General features: G+C 54.7%; 1 protein-coding gene across 1 annotated transcript in view; it reads left to right on the top strand.

Annotated features, from left to right (window-relative positions):
• LOC133347923 (trinucleotide repeat-containing gene 6C protein-like) overlaps positions 1-19,628 on the top strand; it is a 125,587-nt gene that overhangs the window by 18,035 nt on the left and 87,924 nt on the right. Inside the window, exons 3-4 of the mRNA XM_061560679.1 lie at positions 450-533; positions 12,950-13,026. Of these exons, the coding sequence (XP_061416663.1) occupies positions 456-533; positions 12,950-13,026 (155 nt within the window). The 5' untranslated portion in view covers positions 450-455. The remainder of the gene's footprint in view (positions 1-449; positions 534-12,949; positions 13,027-19,628) is intronic.

The following is a 19,628-nucleotide window of genomic DNA, read 5'->3' as shown; positions in this document are numbered from 1 at the left end:
CCCGTTTGTTAACCCATTCGTTTACCCGTCTGTTTAACAGTGTGTTTACCTGTCTGTGTAACCCATTCGTTTACCCGTCTGTTTAACAGTGTGTTTACCCGTTTGTTAACCCATTCGTTTATCCGTCTGTTTAACAGTGTGTTTACCCGTTTGTTAACCCATTCGTTTACCCGTCTGTTTAACAGTGTGTTTACCCGTTTGTTAACCCATTCGTTTATCCGTCTGTTTAACAGTGTGTTTACCCGTTTGTTAACCCATTCGTTTACCCGTCTGTTTAACAGTGTGTTTACCCGTTTGTTAACCCATTCGTTTACCCGTCTGTTTAACAGTGTGTTTACCCGTTTGTTAACCCATTCGTTTACCCGTCTGTTTAACAGTGTGTTTACCCGTTTGTTAACCCATTCGTTTACCCGTTTGTTTACTTGTTTGTCGTCGGTGCTGGTGACCAGGCGGGGATGGAAAGCCCGGACATGGGGCACGAGGGACGGGACAGGGGTCGGGCAGACGGCGAGCGGTCGGACAAGTACAGACAGGTCGGCACCTCGCTTCAGCAGAACCACGGACGGCTCTCGTGACCCACTCCACACGCGTCCCTCTCTGGCTCTTCATGCCTGTCTCTCGCGTCTTTCCTTTGTGTCTCTGGGTCTCTTCCGTCTTCACGTCTCTCTGTGCCCGGTGCTGTTTGCGTTCGTGTCTCTGCGTGTCCTGTCCACCCCCCACCCCCCCGTTGCCTCCGTGTCTGCATCTCTGTCCGTGTCTGTCTCCGTGTCTTGTTTCTGTGCCTGTCTCCACCGCCTTTGCCACCCTCATGGCGTTGTTTACACACTGCACTGCAACCATTTCATGTTTCAGTTTTCATTTATTAGGTATAACACTGTGAGCCATGCGGCTCTTGACTCGGGTGCAACCGCAACAAAACAAAAACATGAGCACGAAACATCTTAAAGTGACTGCACGCAACAGAAAATTCCTGGAAAAAAACAGCAAAGTCTTCCAGAAAAAACACCAAATATTTCAGCGCTGTGTGCAAAAATCCCAGTTGGGTGCAAGTCAAACAATAACAATCATAAGACAATGCAGATTAAAGTTATCAGGCCAACTCTGTACTACAACAAACACACATGGCTAAACCAAAACGTTTTTAAAATTACCAAAATAAAGCCACAAAAACAATGTAACAGTGAGGCTGAGTCGACCTAGGGGTGGCCAATAACTGGTTCAGATAATTGTCACTGGTGTTGGCCGTGAGCGGGAATCGAACTCGGGCCGCCTGCTTCGTAGCTACACTACCCCTCCCCAAAGACAAAGATCCCCCATATCGCCTTCGACAGACTGTAGGGGCAAGTGCTGTTAGCGAGTAGCACCTATGAAGGCCGGCACGGCACACGAAGGGGTGGGTGGCCAACACTGTGTCCGGCACCACACACACACCCGTGCGTACAACCGTACAATGCCACCAAGCGTCGTGGTGACATCACCACGACGCTTGTGCCAGGCCATGTGCACCTTGAAGCCACGTGAAGTGTCGAACACCCGCTGGCAGAAGGTCACGGGGCAGACCCAGCAGGTGCCACGGGTCGACTGACTGAGATGACCACACACACGCACGCACACACCATCCCAGATCTCTCCGTGCGCGCGTGAGCTGCACCTCTGTGAAATGGGCCCTGAAGAGAAATTAGCGGCGGGGAGGGAGGGAGGAGGAGCGCGGGAAGACCGCACGATGAGACCCTAACGACGTCCCAGCAGCTCCGGGCAGCTGTGCCCCCAGATTGCCCGCGATGCCACCTCGCCCGCGGGTTTATATCTTTACGTACAGGTGGGCGAGATGTTAACTACCTCACCTGGTATGCAGGAGGTCGTGGGTTCGATCCCGACCCCTGACGCCTGCTGCTGTATATTTTAAGTTTGAGTGTCTCTCTCTCATCATCATCACGGTGACTGGGAGATGTTGACTACCTCGCCTGGTATGCAGGAGGTCGTGGGTTCGATCCCGATCCCTGATGCCTGCTGCTGTATATTTGGAGTTTGCGTGTCTCTCTCTCTCACCATCATCACGGTGGCTAGGAAATGTTGATTACCTCGCCTGGTATGCAGGAGGTCGTGGGTTCGATCCCGACCCCTGACGCCTACTGTATATTTGGAGTTTACGTGTCTCTCTCTCATCATCATCACGGTGACTGGGAGATGTTAACTACCTCGCCTGGTATGCAGGAGGTCGTGGGTTTGATCCCGACCCCTGACGCCTACTGTAGATTTGGAGTTTGCGTGTCTCTCTCTCTCATCATCATCACGTTGGCTAGGAGATGTTAACTGCCTCGCCTGGTATGCAGGAGGTCGTGGGTTCGATCCCGACCCCTGACGCCTGCTGTATATTTGGAGTTTCCGTGTCTCTCTCATCATCATCACGTTGGATAGGAGATGTTAACTGCCTCGCCTGGTATGCAGGAGGTCGTGGGTTCGATCCCGACCCCTGACGCCTACTGGAGATTTGGAGTTTGCGTGTCTTTCTCTCCCCGTGGTCGCGTGGATTTTTTTCCGGGTCCTTCGGTTTTTTAACCTCCGCATTTAGAATCGACGTGTTTTTTTTTAGTATTCGGCTGCTATAAATGTCTACATGATAAGCCACTTCGTTGAGCTACCATTTGTGGCCAGGTCACTTCTGGAAAAGAGCCGTGTAGCTAACTGGGCCTTACCTGCTAAAATAAAATAGTTTTAATTTTATAAAAAGATCGCTATCGTCATCATTACCAACACCGCCGTTACTACCGCTACTACTACTACGCATGGTCGCATGGCTCATATGTACGTGCGAGTCCCTGGCGCGGTGTGTAGTAAACATCGCCACTGGGGAGACAAAGGCGGCCAGGCGCGGTGCTGGCCACCCACCCCCTCGTGCGCCGTGCCGGCCTCCGCGCTCGCCGACAGCACTTGCCCCAACAGTCTGTCAAGGCTATACGGGGGATCTTTGTCTTGGTCGTCTCGTGCATTGATAATCCACGGCTGCCTTGTCACTCCACTGCTAGATGAAGACCCCCCCCGTGTTGTGTCGACCGTGGTGGTAGTTGGACCACACTTCACCGTACCCGGGTCGCCAGGGTGCAGAGTGTGGCAGCGTGCGCTAACCGCTGCACCTCCCATCCTGTTCCCTCAAGCGCGCTAACCGCTGCACCTCCCATCCTGTTCCCTCACGCGGCGTGTTCACGTCGCCGCGCTAATTGGGAGCTTGGCGTGAATCGTTGTCACCCTCCTGACCGCGCGTTCGTCTTGCTCACCCCGCCTCACCCCGACTCACTCACCTCACCACCCTCACCTCACCTCCCCCACCTCACTCACCACACTCACCACCCTCACCACACTCACCTCACTCACCTCACTCTCCACCCCTACCTCACTCACCACCCCCACCTCACCACCCTCACCTCACTCTCCACCCCCACCTCACTCACCACCCCCACCTCACCGTCCTCACCTCACTCACCACCCCCACCTCCCCCACTTCACTCGCCACCCCCACCTCAATCACCACCCCCACCTCACTCACCACCCTCACCACCCTCACCACCCCCACCTCACTCACCACCCTCACCACCCCCACCTCACTCACCACCCTCACCCCACTCACGTCACTCACCTCACTCACCACCCTCACCTCACTCTCCACCCCCACCTCAATCACCCCCCCCACCTCACCACCCTCACCACCCCCACCTCACTCACCACCCTCACCTCACTCACCTCACTCACCTCACTCTCCACCCTCACCTCACTCACCTCACTCACCACCCTCACCTCCCCCACCTCACTCACCACCCTCACCTCCCTCACCTCACTCACCACCCCCACCTCCCCCACCTCACTCACCACCCTCACCTCCCTCACCTCACTCACCACCCCCACCTCCCCCACCTCACTCACCACCCCCACCTCCCTCACCTCCCTCACCACCCTCACCTCACCCACCTCACCACCCTCACCTCACCCCCCCGCCACCTCACTCACCACCCCCACTTCACTCACCTCACCACCATCACCTCTCTCACCACCCCCACCTCACTCACTACACTCACCACCCTCACCTCACTCACCTCACCACCCTCACCACCCCCACCTCCCCCCCCCACCACCTCACCACCCTCACTCACCTCACTCACCTCCCCCACCTCACTCACCACCCTCACCTCCCTCACCTCACTCACCACCCCCACCTCACTCACCACACTCACCACCCTCACCACCCTCACCACCCTCACCTCACTCACCACACTCACCTCACTCACCTCCCCCACCTCACTCACCACCCTCACCTCCCTCACCTCACTCACCACCCCCACCTCACTCACCACACTCACCACCCTCACCACCCTCACCACCCTCACCTCACTCACCACACTCACCTCACTCACCTCCCCCACCTCACTCACCACCCTCACCTCCCTCACCTCACTCACCACCCTCACCTCCGTCACCTCACTCACCACCCCCACCTCACTCACCTCACTCACCTCACCACCATCACCACCCTCACCACCCTCACCTCCCCCATTTCACCACCCTCACCTCCCCCATCTCACTCACTACACCCACCTCACTCACCACCCCCACCTCACTCACCTCACTCACCTCCCCCACCTCACTCACCTCCCCCACCTCCCCACCTCACTCACCACACTCACCCCACCTCACCTCCCTCACCTCACTCACCACACTCACCACCCTCACCTCCCTCACCACCCTCACCTCCCCCACCTCACCACCCTCACTCACCTCCCTCACCTCACTCACCACCCCCACCACACTCATTCACCACCCTCACCACACTCACTCACCACCCTCACCACCCTCACCTCACTCACCACCCCCACCACACTCACCTCACTCAACACTCACCTCACTCACCTCACCTCACTCACCACACTCACCACTCCCACCTCACCACCCTCACCACCCTCACCACCCTCACCACCCTCACCTCACTCACCACACTCACCTCACTCACCTCCCCCACCTCACTCACCACCCTCACCTCCCTCACCTCACTCACCACCCTCACCTCCGTCACCTCACTCACCACCCCCACCTCACTCACCTCACTCACCTCACCACCATCACCACCCTCACCACCCTCACCTCCCCCATTTCACCACCCTCACCTCCCCCATCTCACTCACTACACCCACCTCACTCACCACCCCCACCTCACTCACCTCACTCACCTCCCCCACCTCACTCACCTCCCCCACCTCCCCACCTCACTCACCACACTCACCCCACCTCACCTCCCTCACCTCACTCACCACACTCACCACCATCACCTCCCTCACCACCCTCACCTCCCCCACCTCACCACCCTCACTCACCTCCCTCACCTCACTCACCACCCCCACCACACTCATTCACCACCCTCACCACACTCACTCACCACCCTCACCACCCTCACCTTACTCACCACCCCCACCACACTCACCTCACTCAACACTCACCTCACTCACCTCACCTCACTCACCACACTCACCACTCCCACCTCACCACCCTCACCACCCTCACCACCCTCACCACACTCACCACCCTCACCACCCTCACCACCCACCCAGGTGCTCTACTTCTTAGCTGCTCCCCCCTCCCTCTCAGGCGGGGTGAGCAAGACGAACGCGCGGTCAGGAGGGTGACACCTCCACTCTCCTCCACTCCGCTGTTTCTCTCTCTTCTCTGTATCTGCCTTTACCTCTTTCTCTCTGTCACCGTCTCTCTCTGTTTTTTTTTACGATCAGAGGAAACAAGAAGATGGCTCGGTCTATTCGGCACTTTGCTTCGTTCATCATTTCAGTCTCGTCTCTCTCTCTGTGTCGCTGTTTGTCATTTGATCATTCTCTCCATCTCTCTGCATCTCTCTCTCCATCTGCCCCTCTCTCTTGAGCTCTTCCTTCTCTCTATATATCTCTCTCTCTCTGTGTCTCTCTCTGTGTCTCTCTGTGTCTCTCTCTGTGTCTCTCTTTCTCTGTGTCTCTGTCTCTCTCTCTATATATCTCTCTCTGTGTCTCTCTGTGTCTCTCTCTGTGTCTCTGTCTGTGTCTCTCTGTGTCTCTCTGTGTCTCTGTCTCTCTCTGTGTCTCTCTGTGTCTCTCTGTGTCTCTCTCTGTGTCTCTCTGTGTCTCTCTGTGTCTCTGTCTCTCTCTCTGTGTGTCTCTCTCTGTGTCTCTCTCTCTGTGTCTCTCTCTCTGTGTCTCTGTCTCTCTCTCTCTCTGTGTCTCTGTCTCTCTCTGTGTCTCTTTCTCTCTCTGTGTCTCTGTCTCTCTCTGTGTGTGTCTCTCTATCTCTGTGTCTCTCTCTCTGTGTCTCTCTCTGTGTCTCTGTGTCTCTCTCTGTATCTCTCTCTCTCTGTGTGTCTCTCTGTGTGTCTCTCTCTCTCTGTCTCTCTCTCTGTGTCTCTCTCTGTGTCTCTCTCTGTGTCTCTCTCTCTGTGTCTCTCTCTGTGTCTCTCTCTGTGTCTCTCCGTGTCTCTGTCTCCGCATGCCACAGAGGGCTAATCCCACACTGGCAGTTTGCCAAGAATCTGGCCGCTGTTGCCACGACAACCACCAGACCCTGCCACGGGCAAGAGACGCATCGCTCATTCTGCAGCAGCAGCATCATCAGCAGCAGCAGCATCATCAGCAGCATCATCAGGAGCAGCAGCAGCATCAGCAGCAGCAGCATCAGCAGCATCATCATCAGCAGCATCATCATCAGCAGCATCATCAGCAGCAGCATCAGCAGCATCATCAGCAGCCTCAGCATCAGCAGCATTATCAGCAACAGCATCAGCAGCATCATCATCAGCAGCATCATCATCATCAGCAGCATCAGCAGCAGCATCATCAGCAGCAGCAGCATCAGCAGCAGCAGCATCAGCAGCAGCATCATCAGCAGCATCATCAGCATCAGCAGCATCAGCAGCAGCATCAGCAGCAGCAGCAAGCGTGGACAAGATGCGAGCTTAAATATATAAATAATATTCACATTTCGTTACGAAGCCCCAATATTCTGCGCTAAAATATATTTTGAACTGTACTGGTGCGGGTTTTTTTTTTAAACCAAATTTTTTTTTTTATCGCAGCTACGATGAATTAAAAAAATATTAAACAAATATTGGGAAATATTGGGTTCACAGCATCGGATATGCTCCTTCTCGCTCACTCGGCCAAAATAACAAAATTTGCATACGGTGTCCCGATGCTTGCTATGGAATAAATAAATAAAGACATATATGCGTACCCGACAAAGACAAAGGTCCCCCGTATAGCCTAAACAGACGATTGGGGCAAGTGCTGTTAGCGAGCACCTGTGAAGGCCGGAACGGCACACGAGGGGGTGGGTGGCCAGCACCACGCCCGGCCGCCTTTGTCTCCCCAGTGGCGATGTTTACACACCGCGCCGGGTACACACTTGAGGCTGAGTAGACCTAGGGGAGGCCCAGGACCGGTTCAGATAATCGTCACTGTAATTGGCCGTGAGCGAGAATCGAACTCGGACCGCCGGGTTCGTAGCGCAGCGCGCTAACCACCGTGCCACCGCTCCCCACGCGTGCACACGCACACGTGCTCATCTGCACCAATACCAACACAAAGTGGCGGTGGATGTCACCACGGCGCCTGTGCCAGGCCAGGTGCACTTTGAGGCCACGTGGGCTTTGAGGGCACGTGAAGTGGCGAAGGCTGCCGCTGACAGGAGGTCTCGTGGAACTGACCCAGGTTGCCATGGGTTGGCTGACTGAGATGCGTGGTAGATGCCGCATTTTAGCCGCCCGGCGCTCCGCTCGTTGTTGCACACACGCACACATGCACGCACACATGCACACACGCACGCACGCACACACGCACGCACACATGCACTCACCGGCATGCACGCACGCACCGGTACACGCGCGCATAAAATACCAAGATACCCAAGGGCAGAGCACACCTGCATTTGCATATTTTAATTTTACATCGGGGCACATTCGGTTTCTGTCACTCACGTCTATCACTGCATGCGGAGGCGGTGGAGGGTGATGCATTGCAGACTTTATTGCCGCAGCAGCAGCAGTCATAACAGTGGCAGCAGCGATAGTAATAGCAGCAGCAGCAGCGGTAGTAATAGCAGCAGCAGCAACATAGATAGCAATAGCAGCAGTAGTAGCAGCAGCAGCAATAGCAGCAGCAACTAATAGCTTTAGCAACAGCAGCAGCAATAGTAGCAGCAGTGATAGCAACATCAATATTCGTCAGCAGTCATAGCAAATGCAACAATATCAGCAGCAGTAATAGCAGCGATAGTGATAGCAGCAGCAGTAATAGTAACAGCAGTGATAACAATAGCAGCAGTAGTAACTACAGCAATGACAGCAGCCGTAATAGCAGCAGCAGTGATAGCAATAGCAGCAGCAATAGCAGTAGTAGCAGCAGCAGCAGTGCTAGCATTATCAGTAATAGCAGCAGCAATAGCAGTAATAGCAGCAGTAGTGATAGAAATAGCAATAATATCAGTAGCAGCAATAGCAGCGATAGCAGTAATAGCAACAGGAGCAGCGATAGCAGCAACAGCAGCAGTAATAGCAGCAGCAGCGATAGCGGCAACAGCAGCAGTAATAGCAGCAGCAGCAGCGATAGTAGCAACAGCAGCAGTAATAGCAGCAGGAGCAGCGATAGCAGCAACAGCAGCAGTAATAGCAGCAGCAGCAGTAATAGCAGCAGCAGCGATAGCAACAGCAGCAGTAATAGCAGCAATAATAGCAGCAGCAGCGATAGCAGCAACAGCAGCAGTAATAGCAGCAGCAGCGATAGCAACAGCAGCAGCAGCAGCAGCGATAGCAGCAATAACAGCAGCAGGAGCAGCGATAGCAGCAACAGCAGCAGTAATAGCAGCAGCAGTAATAGCAGCAGCAACAGCAGCAGTAATAGCAGCAGCAACAGCAGCAGTAATAGCAGCAGCAGTGAGCGCACCCTCGTTATTTTGTCCGAAAAGCCACACAGACGTGGAAGTCTAAATTTTGCAGAACCCCGGCAGGAAATGATAATGTGTGGCGTTTATTTCCTTAAATACGCTACTACAGTACAATTGCAGATACTCGCGTTTTCTGGAACCGTACTCGTATCGCGGTTTGATCAATTTGCTTTGGGCAAATTAATTGAGACACGAAGCAGGCCAGGTAAGGTGTGAAGCCTTGAGTTGAAATCTTTGCCAGGGTTGACTCCATGCCATCATCAGCATCATCATCAGCAGCGGTAACAGCAACAGCTGTCATCATCGTCATAAACCCTTTGGGGTTGGTAAAATGAGTACGACCTGATGGGATTGCATCGCTTACACACACACGCATCTACAGGTATAGACAAAGATCCCCCATATTGCCTTAACATAATGTAGGGGCAAGTGCTGTTAGCGAGCACCTATGAAGGCCTGCACGGTACACGAGGGGGTGGGTGGCCAGCACCACGCCCGACCGCCTTTGTCTCCCCAGTGGCGATGTTTACACACCGCACCAGGTACTCATTTAAGGCTGAATCGACCTAGGGCAGGCCCAAGACCAGTTCAGATAATCGTCACCGGTGTTGGCCGTGAGCGGGAATCGAACTCGTGTCGCCGGGTTCGTGGCGCAGCGTAGCGCTAACCGCTACACCACCGCTCCCCACATTTACAGGCATGTACACACGCGTAAAAAAGACAAAGATCCCCCATATAGCATTGAGCGGACTGCCGGGGCAAGTGCACGTTAGCGAGTCTAACGGTGCAGTTCCCGAAGAAGTTGCCGGCAGCCGAACGGCACGTGGCGGCACGAGCCGAGAGCGCCATCGGTAAGCCGTGCAGCAGCAACAGCTGTTTGTTGCCCTGCACCTGCGGTTAGCACGGTTGGCTACGTACGGTGCGAAAGAAGTTCAACATACATGCGTGCAGCCCATCGTCATCCCTCTGGGGGTCGATAAAACGAGCACCACTTTGCAGGGGAAATGAACATTGGTTGTGGACTCGCCCCTGCCATAGTAATGTGGAACTTCCACCAGTGGCTCAGGGCTGGCGCGGTGGGGGGGGGGCGCCGATCGCCATGCAGCGAGTGGAAGGAGCGCGAAGTCGCTGGGAGCCCCTGGCGGAAAGGTCCCCCTCCCACCACCGCTCGCGACGTAGCTCACGGCGGCTTTAACGAGCGTCTCCTTCGCGACGCAGCGCGGTGGAGAGGAAGTCGTGGACCGTGGGTGGACGTTGGGTGTGTCGCTCCCTCGCTCGCTCTCGCCGACGGAACGGTGGAGGTGGAGTCGTCTTGTCGGTTGCGCAACGGCCGGTGAAGGGGAGAGCGGAGCGGTTTAGAGAGGAGAGGTTCGCGTGTAGGTGATTGAGCCAATCGGTTTGCATCGTCTCTTTGAGATTTGGTGAATTGCCCGCCCGCCCACTGACCCACCCACTCACTCACTCACTCGCTCACCCACCCACTCGCTCACCTACAAAATGACCCTCTCACCAACTCACTCATCCACTCACTCAGCCACTGCCCATCCACTCACTCACCCACCCACTTATTCAGCCACTCACCCACCCACTCACTCAGCCATTCATTCACCCACCCATTCGCTCACCCACCTACACACTCACCCTCTCACCAACTCACTCACCCACTCACCCACTCACTCAGCCACTGCCCATCCACTCACTCACCCATTCGCTCACCCACCCACTCACTCAATCACCTACCCATTTACTCAGCCACTGGTGATCCACTCATTCAACCACCCACTCACTCAGCTACTAACCCAATCACCCACTCACTCAATCACCCACCCACTCACTCAACCACCCACTCATCCATTCATCCACTAACTCACCCACTTGCTCACTCGCCCACATCAACACAAAAGCACACAAGGACAAAGATCCCCCGTATAGCCTGTAACAGACTGTTGGGGCAAGTGCTGTTAGCGAGCACCTTTGAAAGGCACCGGCACAGGAGGGGCTGGGTGACCAACACCACGCCCGGCCGCCTTTGTCCCCCCAGTGGCGATGTTTACACATCGCATCAGGTACTCATTTGAGGCTGAGTCGACCTAGAGGAAGCCCAGGACCGGTTCAGATAATCGTCACCGGTGTTGGCCGTGAGCGGGAATTGAACTCGAGTCGCAAGGTTCTTAGTGCAGCGCGCTAACCGCTACACTACCACTCCCCCCTACAAAAAACACACACCACAGACACACGCACACACACAAACCCACCGGCTCCCGAAGAAACTTTTCCCAGGACCGTCGGAGCGAACCGTCGGTCATCGCAACCGAAACGACGCGCGGCGCAACCCGGCGCAGAGGACGATGCGGTTTCAGTAAAAAAAAAATGTATTAATTCATCAGCGGTGTCGGCCGTCGGTCGCATGCTGAGCGGTAGAAGCCCCGACACGTGGATAATTACAGAGACGCTCGCCTGCCAGCTCGAGCTGGGAATCATTGAGCCCGGGACCGGGGGGGGGGGGAGATGGTGCTGAAATTGCTGGGGTGGGTGAGGGCCTGGGGAGGGAGGCGAGGTGGGGGTGGCGTGGGGGGGGGATGTGGTGGGGAGCTGTCAGCCCGGGCTGCCCCCGTGACGTCACTGCTGCTGCTGCTGGTCGCGCGCGAGAGGGGATTGGGTCACGCGTGGAGCGGCTCTCGCACGGGATTTGCCGGAGAGGCCGATGGCACCGCACGCGTGCCCAGCGATGCACTCCGCCTGTACGCGCCACCTGTACGCGCCGCATGTACACGCCACCTGTACGCGCCGCCTGTACGCGCCGCCTGTACGCGCCGCCTGTACGCGCCGCCTGTACGCACCCCCTGTACGCACCCCCTGTACGCACCCCCTGTACGCACCCCCTGTACGCACCCCCTGTACGCACCCCTGTACGCACCCCCTGTACGCACCCCCTGTACGCACCCCCTGTACGCCCCGCCTGTACGCACCCCCTGTACGCACCCCCTGTACGCACCCCCTGTACGCACCCCCGGTACGCACCCCCTGTACGCACCCCCTGTACGCACCCCCTGTACGCACCCCCGGTACGCACCCCCTGTACGCCCCCCCTGTACGCACCCCCTGTACGCGCCCCCTGTACGCCCCCCCTGTTCGCACCCCCTGTACGCACCCCCTGTACGCACCCCCTGTACGCACCCCCTGTACGCACCCCCTGTACCATACTCGGCCATTCACCCATGAACCCACCCACTCGCTCACCCACTCGCTGTGTGCGGCGGGGTGTGTACCATACACACCACCTGCTCGAACGAGCATTCAGGCGGTGCTTATCTCCCGTTTACAGCCCTGAGCCAGTAGTGGAAGTTCCACATGACTGTGGCGGGTGGGGGGGGAGTCCATCCGTAGGACATCCACTGTTGACTTCTCAACAAAGTGGTGCTCATTCTATCGACCCAAGACAGATGATGATGGGTTCAGACACACCCCCCCTGCCCCCCTCCACCACAACCGGGATTTGGAACTCGCAACCTTCCCGGGTTGAACCCGGCGGCCCGAGTTCGATTCCCGCTCGCGACCGACAACGGCGGTGACGGACACCGAAACGTCGCCACCGGGCAGACAAAGCTGGCCCTGGGCGTGCGGTGGTGCTGGCCGCACCGTCGCCCTCGTGCAATAATCATGATGATGATGATAACAACACGAATTTTTTTATAGAGCCGCCTTCCATTCCACAAGGCCCAAGGCCACGTTTACCAAAGACAAATGCAGTGTCAAAAAAATGAAAATGCCCTCTACCAATATGTGGGGCAAAGCGTGTGGTCGGTGTGGAGGAGTAGGCCAATAACCCCCCCGCCCGCCCCTCCCCGGGGTCTTTCACGACACCGCTGCGGTGGAGGTGGTGGCCATTGTGAACATCCACTTGACGTTGCCTCTCGATGTCCCCACCTCCCCCCCTCTCTCTTACCCCCCCCCCAAACTCTCTCCCAACCGACTCCGCCCCCAACAGGACACAGGGATGGAGAGGGCGCGGGGTGCTGAGGAGAGGAGGGCACGTGTGGCTGTGGAGGAGAGACGCAGAGGCAGGCGAGTGGCGGATCCGTGTGGGAGGGGGCGCGGGGGAGGGCAGGCGGGGTAAGGGGGGCGGTTGGCGATGGGGGTGATCGCCACCCACCCATCTCTGTAGAGCTGCTTGTTTATTTGTTGTGTTTAGTTTGTTGACCTTCACCCCCCCCGCACCTCCGATTGGATACGTTACGGTGTGCGAAAGAAGTTCAACAGGACGTACGTACACCCACGAGTTTGTGTTGATTTCGACGAGGGAAAAGACGTGGCATTCGACACGCAGGCTTCTGCGACCGGAGCTATCCATGATAGAGGTTTTTTGTGGGTTAGATCGCGCGGATAATAAATGTGTCGTTAAACCCGCCACCACTCGACACAGCCGATCAGTAAGGTTTGTCACGTACAGAAAAAGTGTCAATTAGTGACTCGTTCAGCACACCGGTGTGTTGGAGAGTAAACCCACAACATTTACAATTCGAGTTCCGTGACTTTCCACCGGTGATTACAACAACAATAGCAACAACCAGCTTCATCAGGCGATAGCCAGGATTGTGAAGAAGGTTCCTCCCGTTTCGGTCTCTAATAAAACAAATATTTACTATGTGGAGAGGCGGCAGCAGCAGCAGCAACAAGGGGTTGGTGCATCACCGCACAGATGATGAGAAACTCCCAGGCCTTCCTGCGGGCATCGTCGGAGTGAGGAGGAGGTCATGCCGTGGCTGGCTGGCTCGCACGCGGATCTTTGAGTTGTCGAGCACATCTCCGCGGCGCCGCTTTATCTCTCCACCGTCGCACGCCGGGACCACGGCCTTCGCCCGGAGGGCACGCGGCAGTGCAGCGGCCCCCCGTCCCTCAACCGGGCAAAATAAAAAGGCGATTATTCCGCTCGGCGTGGGAAGAGGAGGTGCCGGGGTAAGAATTGGGATTCTTACCGACACGGTTTTTTTTTTTTTTGATCCCTTATGTGGAAAATTTCCATATGAAATCCCGCGAGTGGTGGGCTGTCAATATTCGGGTCTCGCCAGGGCCGTATTTTAATGACTATGATTTGCGTTTCACCTTATAAACCGTATATATTACACAGCCGCATCTGAGGCTGTAAGACCGCTGGCGGTTTTATTATTATTTTTTCCCTCGGCACCGTGCAACATTGATTTTTATTATTTAACGGGTATTTGAAAAAACTTTAAAGAGCTGAAAATCAGTATATATTTTTGTTTATATATATATAGCATATAAATAAATATTTATGTATTCAGATTCGGGGCTTATTGATATTTTCTGGAGCTCAGCCCCAGACTGCTCCGACTGAAATTAAGCCCCTGGGAAATGGAAATTGAAAACACACGTACGTATGCACACACTTTCAAACGATCACGATCCCTTGATTATGCTTATCGCCTATTAGGGGCAAATGTTATGATTGAGCCCCTATTAAGGGGGTGGGGGAGGGTGGTGTGGCATGCCCCACGCTCGGCCCCCTTTGTCTCCCCCCTCCGCCCCCCCCCCCCTCAGTTCAGACACTCAGACGGCACACCCAGTCGCTCAATCCAAACTATATTTAAACTATATTTAAACTATGTTTTCATTTTAGCAGCTAAGGCCCACTGAGCTATGGAGCTTCCTTAAGTGACCTGGCCACAAATGATAGCTCAACAAAGTGGCTTATCATCATCATCAGCATCATCACGTGGAATTGTATTGCAGTGCTCCGAGCGATACGGAACACATTTTACAAAGCAGGAGCACATCTCATTTTTTTCTTAAACCCTCAATTTTCTGGCAAAATTCTTCACCAAATTTTAAAAACGCAACCCAAACAATAAATTTGGGTTCTATTATTGTTTTTTTTACCAAACACACAATCGATCCATTGCCAATTAAAATAAATAATTAGTATTTTACCACGACAGGCTCACTGAGCTGTATAGCTGTTTTTCAGAAGCGACCTGGCTACCACATATGATAGCTCAACGAAGTGCCTCGTGTTGAAAATCATAGCAGCCAAATATAAACTTATATTAATAAATGTTTAGGGGAAAACCCGAGGACCCGGTGAAAAATCCACGCGACCACGGGGAGAACATGAAAATATCCAGCAGGCTTCAGGGTCGGGATGAAATTCACAACCTCCTGTGTGCCAGTCGAGGTAGTTAACATCTCTCCACCGAGGTGGGCGACTGTCCTCTCACTGACCAGTAGGGTCCTCCACGAGCCTCCTCCACACATATACACAAAACAAAGGCAAAGATCCCCCGTATAGCCTGAACAGACTGTTGGGGCAAGTGCTGTTAGCGAGCACCTGTGAAGGCTGACACGGCATATGATGGGGTGAGTGGCCAACATCACGCCCAGCCATCATTGCCTAGTAGCGATGTTTACACACCGCACCAGGTACTCATGTTAGGCTGGGTCGACCTAGGGGAGGCCCGGGACCGGTTCTAATAATCGTCACTGGTGTTGGCCGTGAGTGGGAATCAAACTCGGATCGTCGGGTTCGTAGCACAGCGCGCTAAACGCTACACCACCGCTCCCCACACGTACACACACGCGCGCACACACGCGCGCGCACACACATACGTGTGAAAACTTGCATATTCAGAGGGCGAGAGAGGGACACACGGTAACAACGGAGAGCGCCCCGTGGCAGAAGCTGCGTGTGCGCGTGTGCGCGTGTGTAATGGTGGGCCATATTAACCCGTTCCGATGACGTACGTACGTGTGCACATCATCAGTTTTTCTTCCCGTTCCGTTCCCGCTACGTACGTTCACGCCATCGGAATCGGAAGGTCAAAGGCCACGCGGGAGAGGGGCGCGCGGCGCAGTTTGGCGCCAGCTATCGTAGAGTGCGGCGGCGGCGGCCGTGCCGCTACGGTTCTCCGCGGTGACTACCGGTACAACGTCTTCATGAAAACAAGAGGCGCTAATACCCTCCCCTCTGAATAAAATCAACGCTGGCGGACGGGCACGCGCACCACCCCATGCAACGTTTGCAAACCGTTTCGGAACGGGAAAGGGTTGCATCAACCACGGGGCATCCGCCGCGTCGTCGCTCTCTCCCTGGTGAGTTTGGTAATAAATGGTGGATCGATGCTCGGCGAGTGCCAACTCTTCCCCCCCCCCCCACCCACCCAACCGGTGACCGTGACTCGATTGGTTTCTCTCTCCCGGGCCGCGTCGATTCCCCGCTGCCATTATAATTCTTTGTAAATTCTTTCCATGAATTTAGAATTTTTTTTAATTACCGTCGTGTCTTTTTCCCAGCAGAGCTGTCGTCGGGGAAAAAAAAATCTACGAATTGGATGTGAAAGTTGCATTCGGTGCATCCCGTCGGCACCTTATTTTCTCATTTACATAGAGGTATGTACATTTAAAAATAAATGAATAGCTTCGTAATCCAAACCGGTCGTAGAACAATCAAAGGCAGGAGTCGACCCAGGGGAGGCCCAGGACCAGTTCCGATCGTTGCCGCGACGCGTTTACTGCTGCGACCAAAATCCCCGACACATTCCTGCGTCCGTGTCACTGTCCGCGGCCTCAAGAGGGGAATAGTACGAAAGGCGACGGGTTCGGGTTATGATGGCCCTTCCTCGTGGATGTGCGGTGAGAAAGTGCCATTGTCGGAAATGTCACCTATCGAAGGCCACGCAGCGCCATCGACGGATGTGTTGAATCGAACATTTCTTTGTCGTCGTCGTTAATCGAGTCCCTGAGAGCGACGCGGTAGCGTGCTAAAGTCTCGCTCGCATTGCAACGACTTGCTGAGCTTTAGCGGCCCCCTTCCATTGTGGACGGACGACGGACGGACGGACGGAGCTGACGCACAAAACCCTTCTGCTCCTCGGGTCAGAGTGCGTTAATGAACGGCACGCGCGCCAACACGTTGTTCGCTCCGACTCAACCTCCCATTCCGAACGTTCAGCTGCCCGGTAGGGGAGCCACGGCGTGGGTTAGGGGATGGCTGGTGGGGGGGGGGGGGGGATAGGGGGATGTTGGGGGGGGGCAGGCGGTGGTGGGGGGCTGGGTCGATGGATCCTAATCGCGTTTGAGTTACTGATTTTCGAGCGAGCGAGCGAAGAGGGGGGGGGGGGGGGGTGCGCGGGGCACGCGAGGTCCCCGCCACGGCCGCCGCTCGCGCGAAATGAAACACAATTCCATCATCGTTGCTGCCCCCCTCCTCCCTGCCCCCCCCCCCCCCCCCCACTTTGCCCGTGCGGGCCGTGGCCCCTGTCGCTCACAACCCTCCACCGCGCTTGCACTCGCTCCACGCTCGTCGCCGTCATTTTATTCATTATATCGGCCGATGCGCCATGTGGGAGGACCGTTGCCCGAAACGTTTCCGGTTATATACGGGGGTTTTATTTTATTCTTTTGTTTACGGTCACGCACTGTTGTTATTGACGCACGCTGTTATTTGTTATGATTGTTATTAAAGTCACGTATTTCAAATCCTTGTTGGTGGGGGTGGGGGAGGTTCAAAATACATACATACATGCTACCCATCATCATCATCCCTCTGAGGGTCGATAAGCCGAGTAGAAATGTGTGGGGAAGTCAACAGCGGTTGTCCTACGGATGGACTCGCCCCTGCCATAGTAATGCGGAGCTTCTACCACTGGATCACTGCCTCCATGCTCACTTGTATCGATTGCATTGTTTGCAATGGTAGCAGTCGTAGCAGTGGTTTCAGTGGTAGCAGTGGTTTCAGTGGTAGCAGTAGTATCAGTGGTAGTAGTGGTATCAGTGGTAGTAGTGGTATCAGTGGTAGTAGTGGTTTCAGTGGTAGTAGTGGTAGCAGTGGTTTCAGTGGTAGTAGTGGTTTCAGTGGTAGCAGTGGTATCAGTGGTAGTAGTGGTATCAGTGGTAGTAGTGGTATCAGTGGTAGTAGTGGTATCAGTGGTAGTAGTGGTATCAGTGGTAGCAGTGGTAGCAGTGGTTTCAGTGGTAGTAGTGGTTTCAGTGGTAGCAGTGGTATCAGTGGTAGTAGTGGTATCAGTGGTAGTAGTGGTATCAGTGGTAGTAGTGGTATCAGTGGTAGCAGTGGTTTCAGTGGTAGTAGTGGTTTCAGTGGTAGCAGTGGTATCAGTGGTAGTAGTGGTATCAGTGGTAGTAGTGGTATCAGTGGTAGTAGTGGTATCAGTGGTAGCAGTGGTATCAGTGGTAGTAGTGGTATCAGTGGTAGTAGTGGTTTCAGTGGTAGTAGTGGTATCAGTGGTAGCAGTGGTATCAGTGGTAGTAGTGGTTTCAGTGGTAGCAGTGGTTTCAGTGGTAGTAGTGGTATCAGTGGTAGTAGTGGTATCAGTGGTAGCAGTGGTAGCAGTGGTTTCAGTGGTAGTAGTGGTTTCAGTGGTAGCAGTGGTATCAGTGGTAGTAGTGGTATCAGTGGTAGTAGTGGTATCAGTGGTAGTAGTGGTATCAGTGGTAGCAGTGGTAGCAGTGGTTTCAGTGGTAGTAGTGGTTTCAGTGGTAGCAGTGGTATCAGTGGTAGTAGTGGTATCAGTGGTAGTAGTGGTATCAGTGGTAGTAGTGGTATCAGTGGTAGCAGTGGTTTCAGTGGTAGTAGTGGTTTCAGTGGTAGCAGTGGTATCAGTGGTAGTAGTGGTATTAGTGGTAGTAGTGGTATCAGTGGTAGCAGTGGTATCAGTGGTAGTAGTGGTATCAGTGGTAGTAGTGGTTTCAGTGGTTTCAGTGCTTACACTGATTGCAATGATTGCAGTGATTGCAATGATTGCAATGATTGCAGCGGTTTGCCGTCGTTGCAGTGGTTGAGCTCAGAGGAATAAACTGTTCCCCCCGTGGGGGGCCGGGTGGTGGCTGGGTGGTGGTGGGTGGGGGGGTCACTCAGGATGTGCCGCACGTTCGTGGCATTGCGGTCGTCGTTTCACCAAATCAAAGCCGCGCTCGGCACCGAGGCTTCCACGGCGAGCCGCTACCGCGTCGTTACAAACGACACGCAGCTCCCCCAACTGTGGAGCGCAATGATGACGACGACGACGACGATGATGATCGTGAGAATAATGATCAAGTTTTAAAATAAAAATACACGGAGCAATCGCTGTAGGTTTATCCGGGCCGGTGAAGCGGCGTTACGGCGAGCGGCGAGCGAGCGGGGGGTTGCCGGTTCAAATCTCCGTCTTAAGGGTGGCTTGACTCGGCCCATCATACCCTCCCTTACACGGTCGATAAAATAACGACCACTTTATGTAGGAAGTCAACGGTAATCGTCCAGTGGGGAGACTCCCCCCACCATCGGTCCAGGCTCGATAAAATAGGAACAAATTTGTGTGGGAAGTCAACGGTGATCGTTCTATGGAGAGACTCGGCCCATCATACCTCCCTCCGGGGTCGATAAAATAGGAACCACTTTGTGTGGGAAATCAACGGTGATCGTTCTATGGAGAAACTCGGCCCATCATACCTCCCTCCGGGGTCGATAAAATAAGAACCAGCAGTGATTTTCTTTTGGAGAGACTTGTCCCTTTGCCATAGGAATGTGGAATTTCCCCCCCCCCCACCCCCCCGCCACTTGAGAGCAATGTTCGCCACATGACAGTCTAACCGATATATTTAATAACACCCTGAGTTGCGATTAAAGCCACATATTGAGTGTAATAAAAGGGAAT

This window comes from Lethenteron reissneri, chromosome 3 (genome assembly GCF_015708825.2).
Source record: "Lethenteron reissneri isolate LAM-NWPU_2019-01 chromosome 3, ASM1570882v1, whole genome shotgun sequence".
NCBI lineage: Eukaryota > Metazoa > Chordata > Hyperoartia > Petromyzontiformes > Petromyzontidae > Lethenteron > Lethenteron reissneri.
The sequence above is the reverse complement of the archived record's forward strand: the minus strand, read 5'-3'. Positions and strand labels throughout refer to the sequence as shown.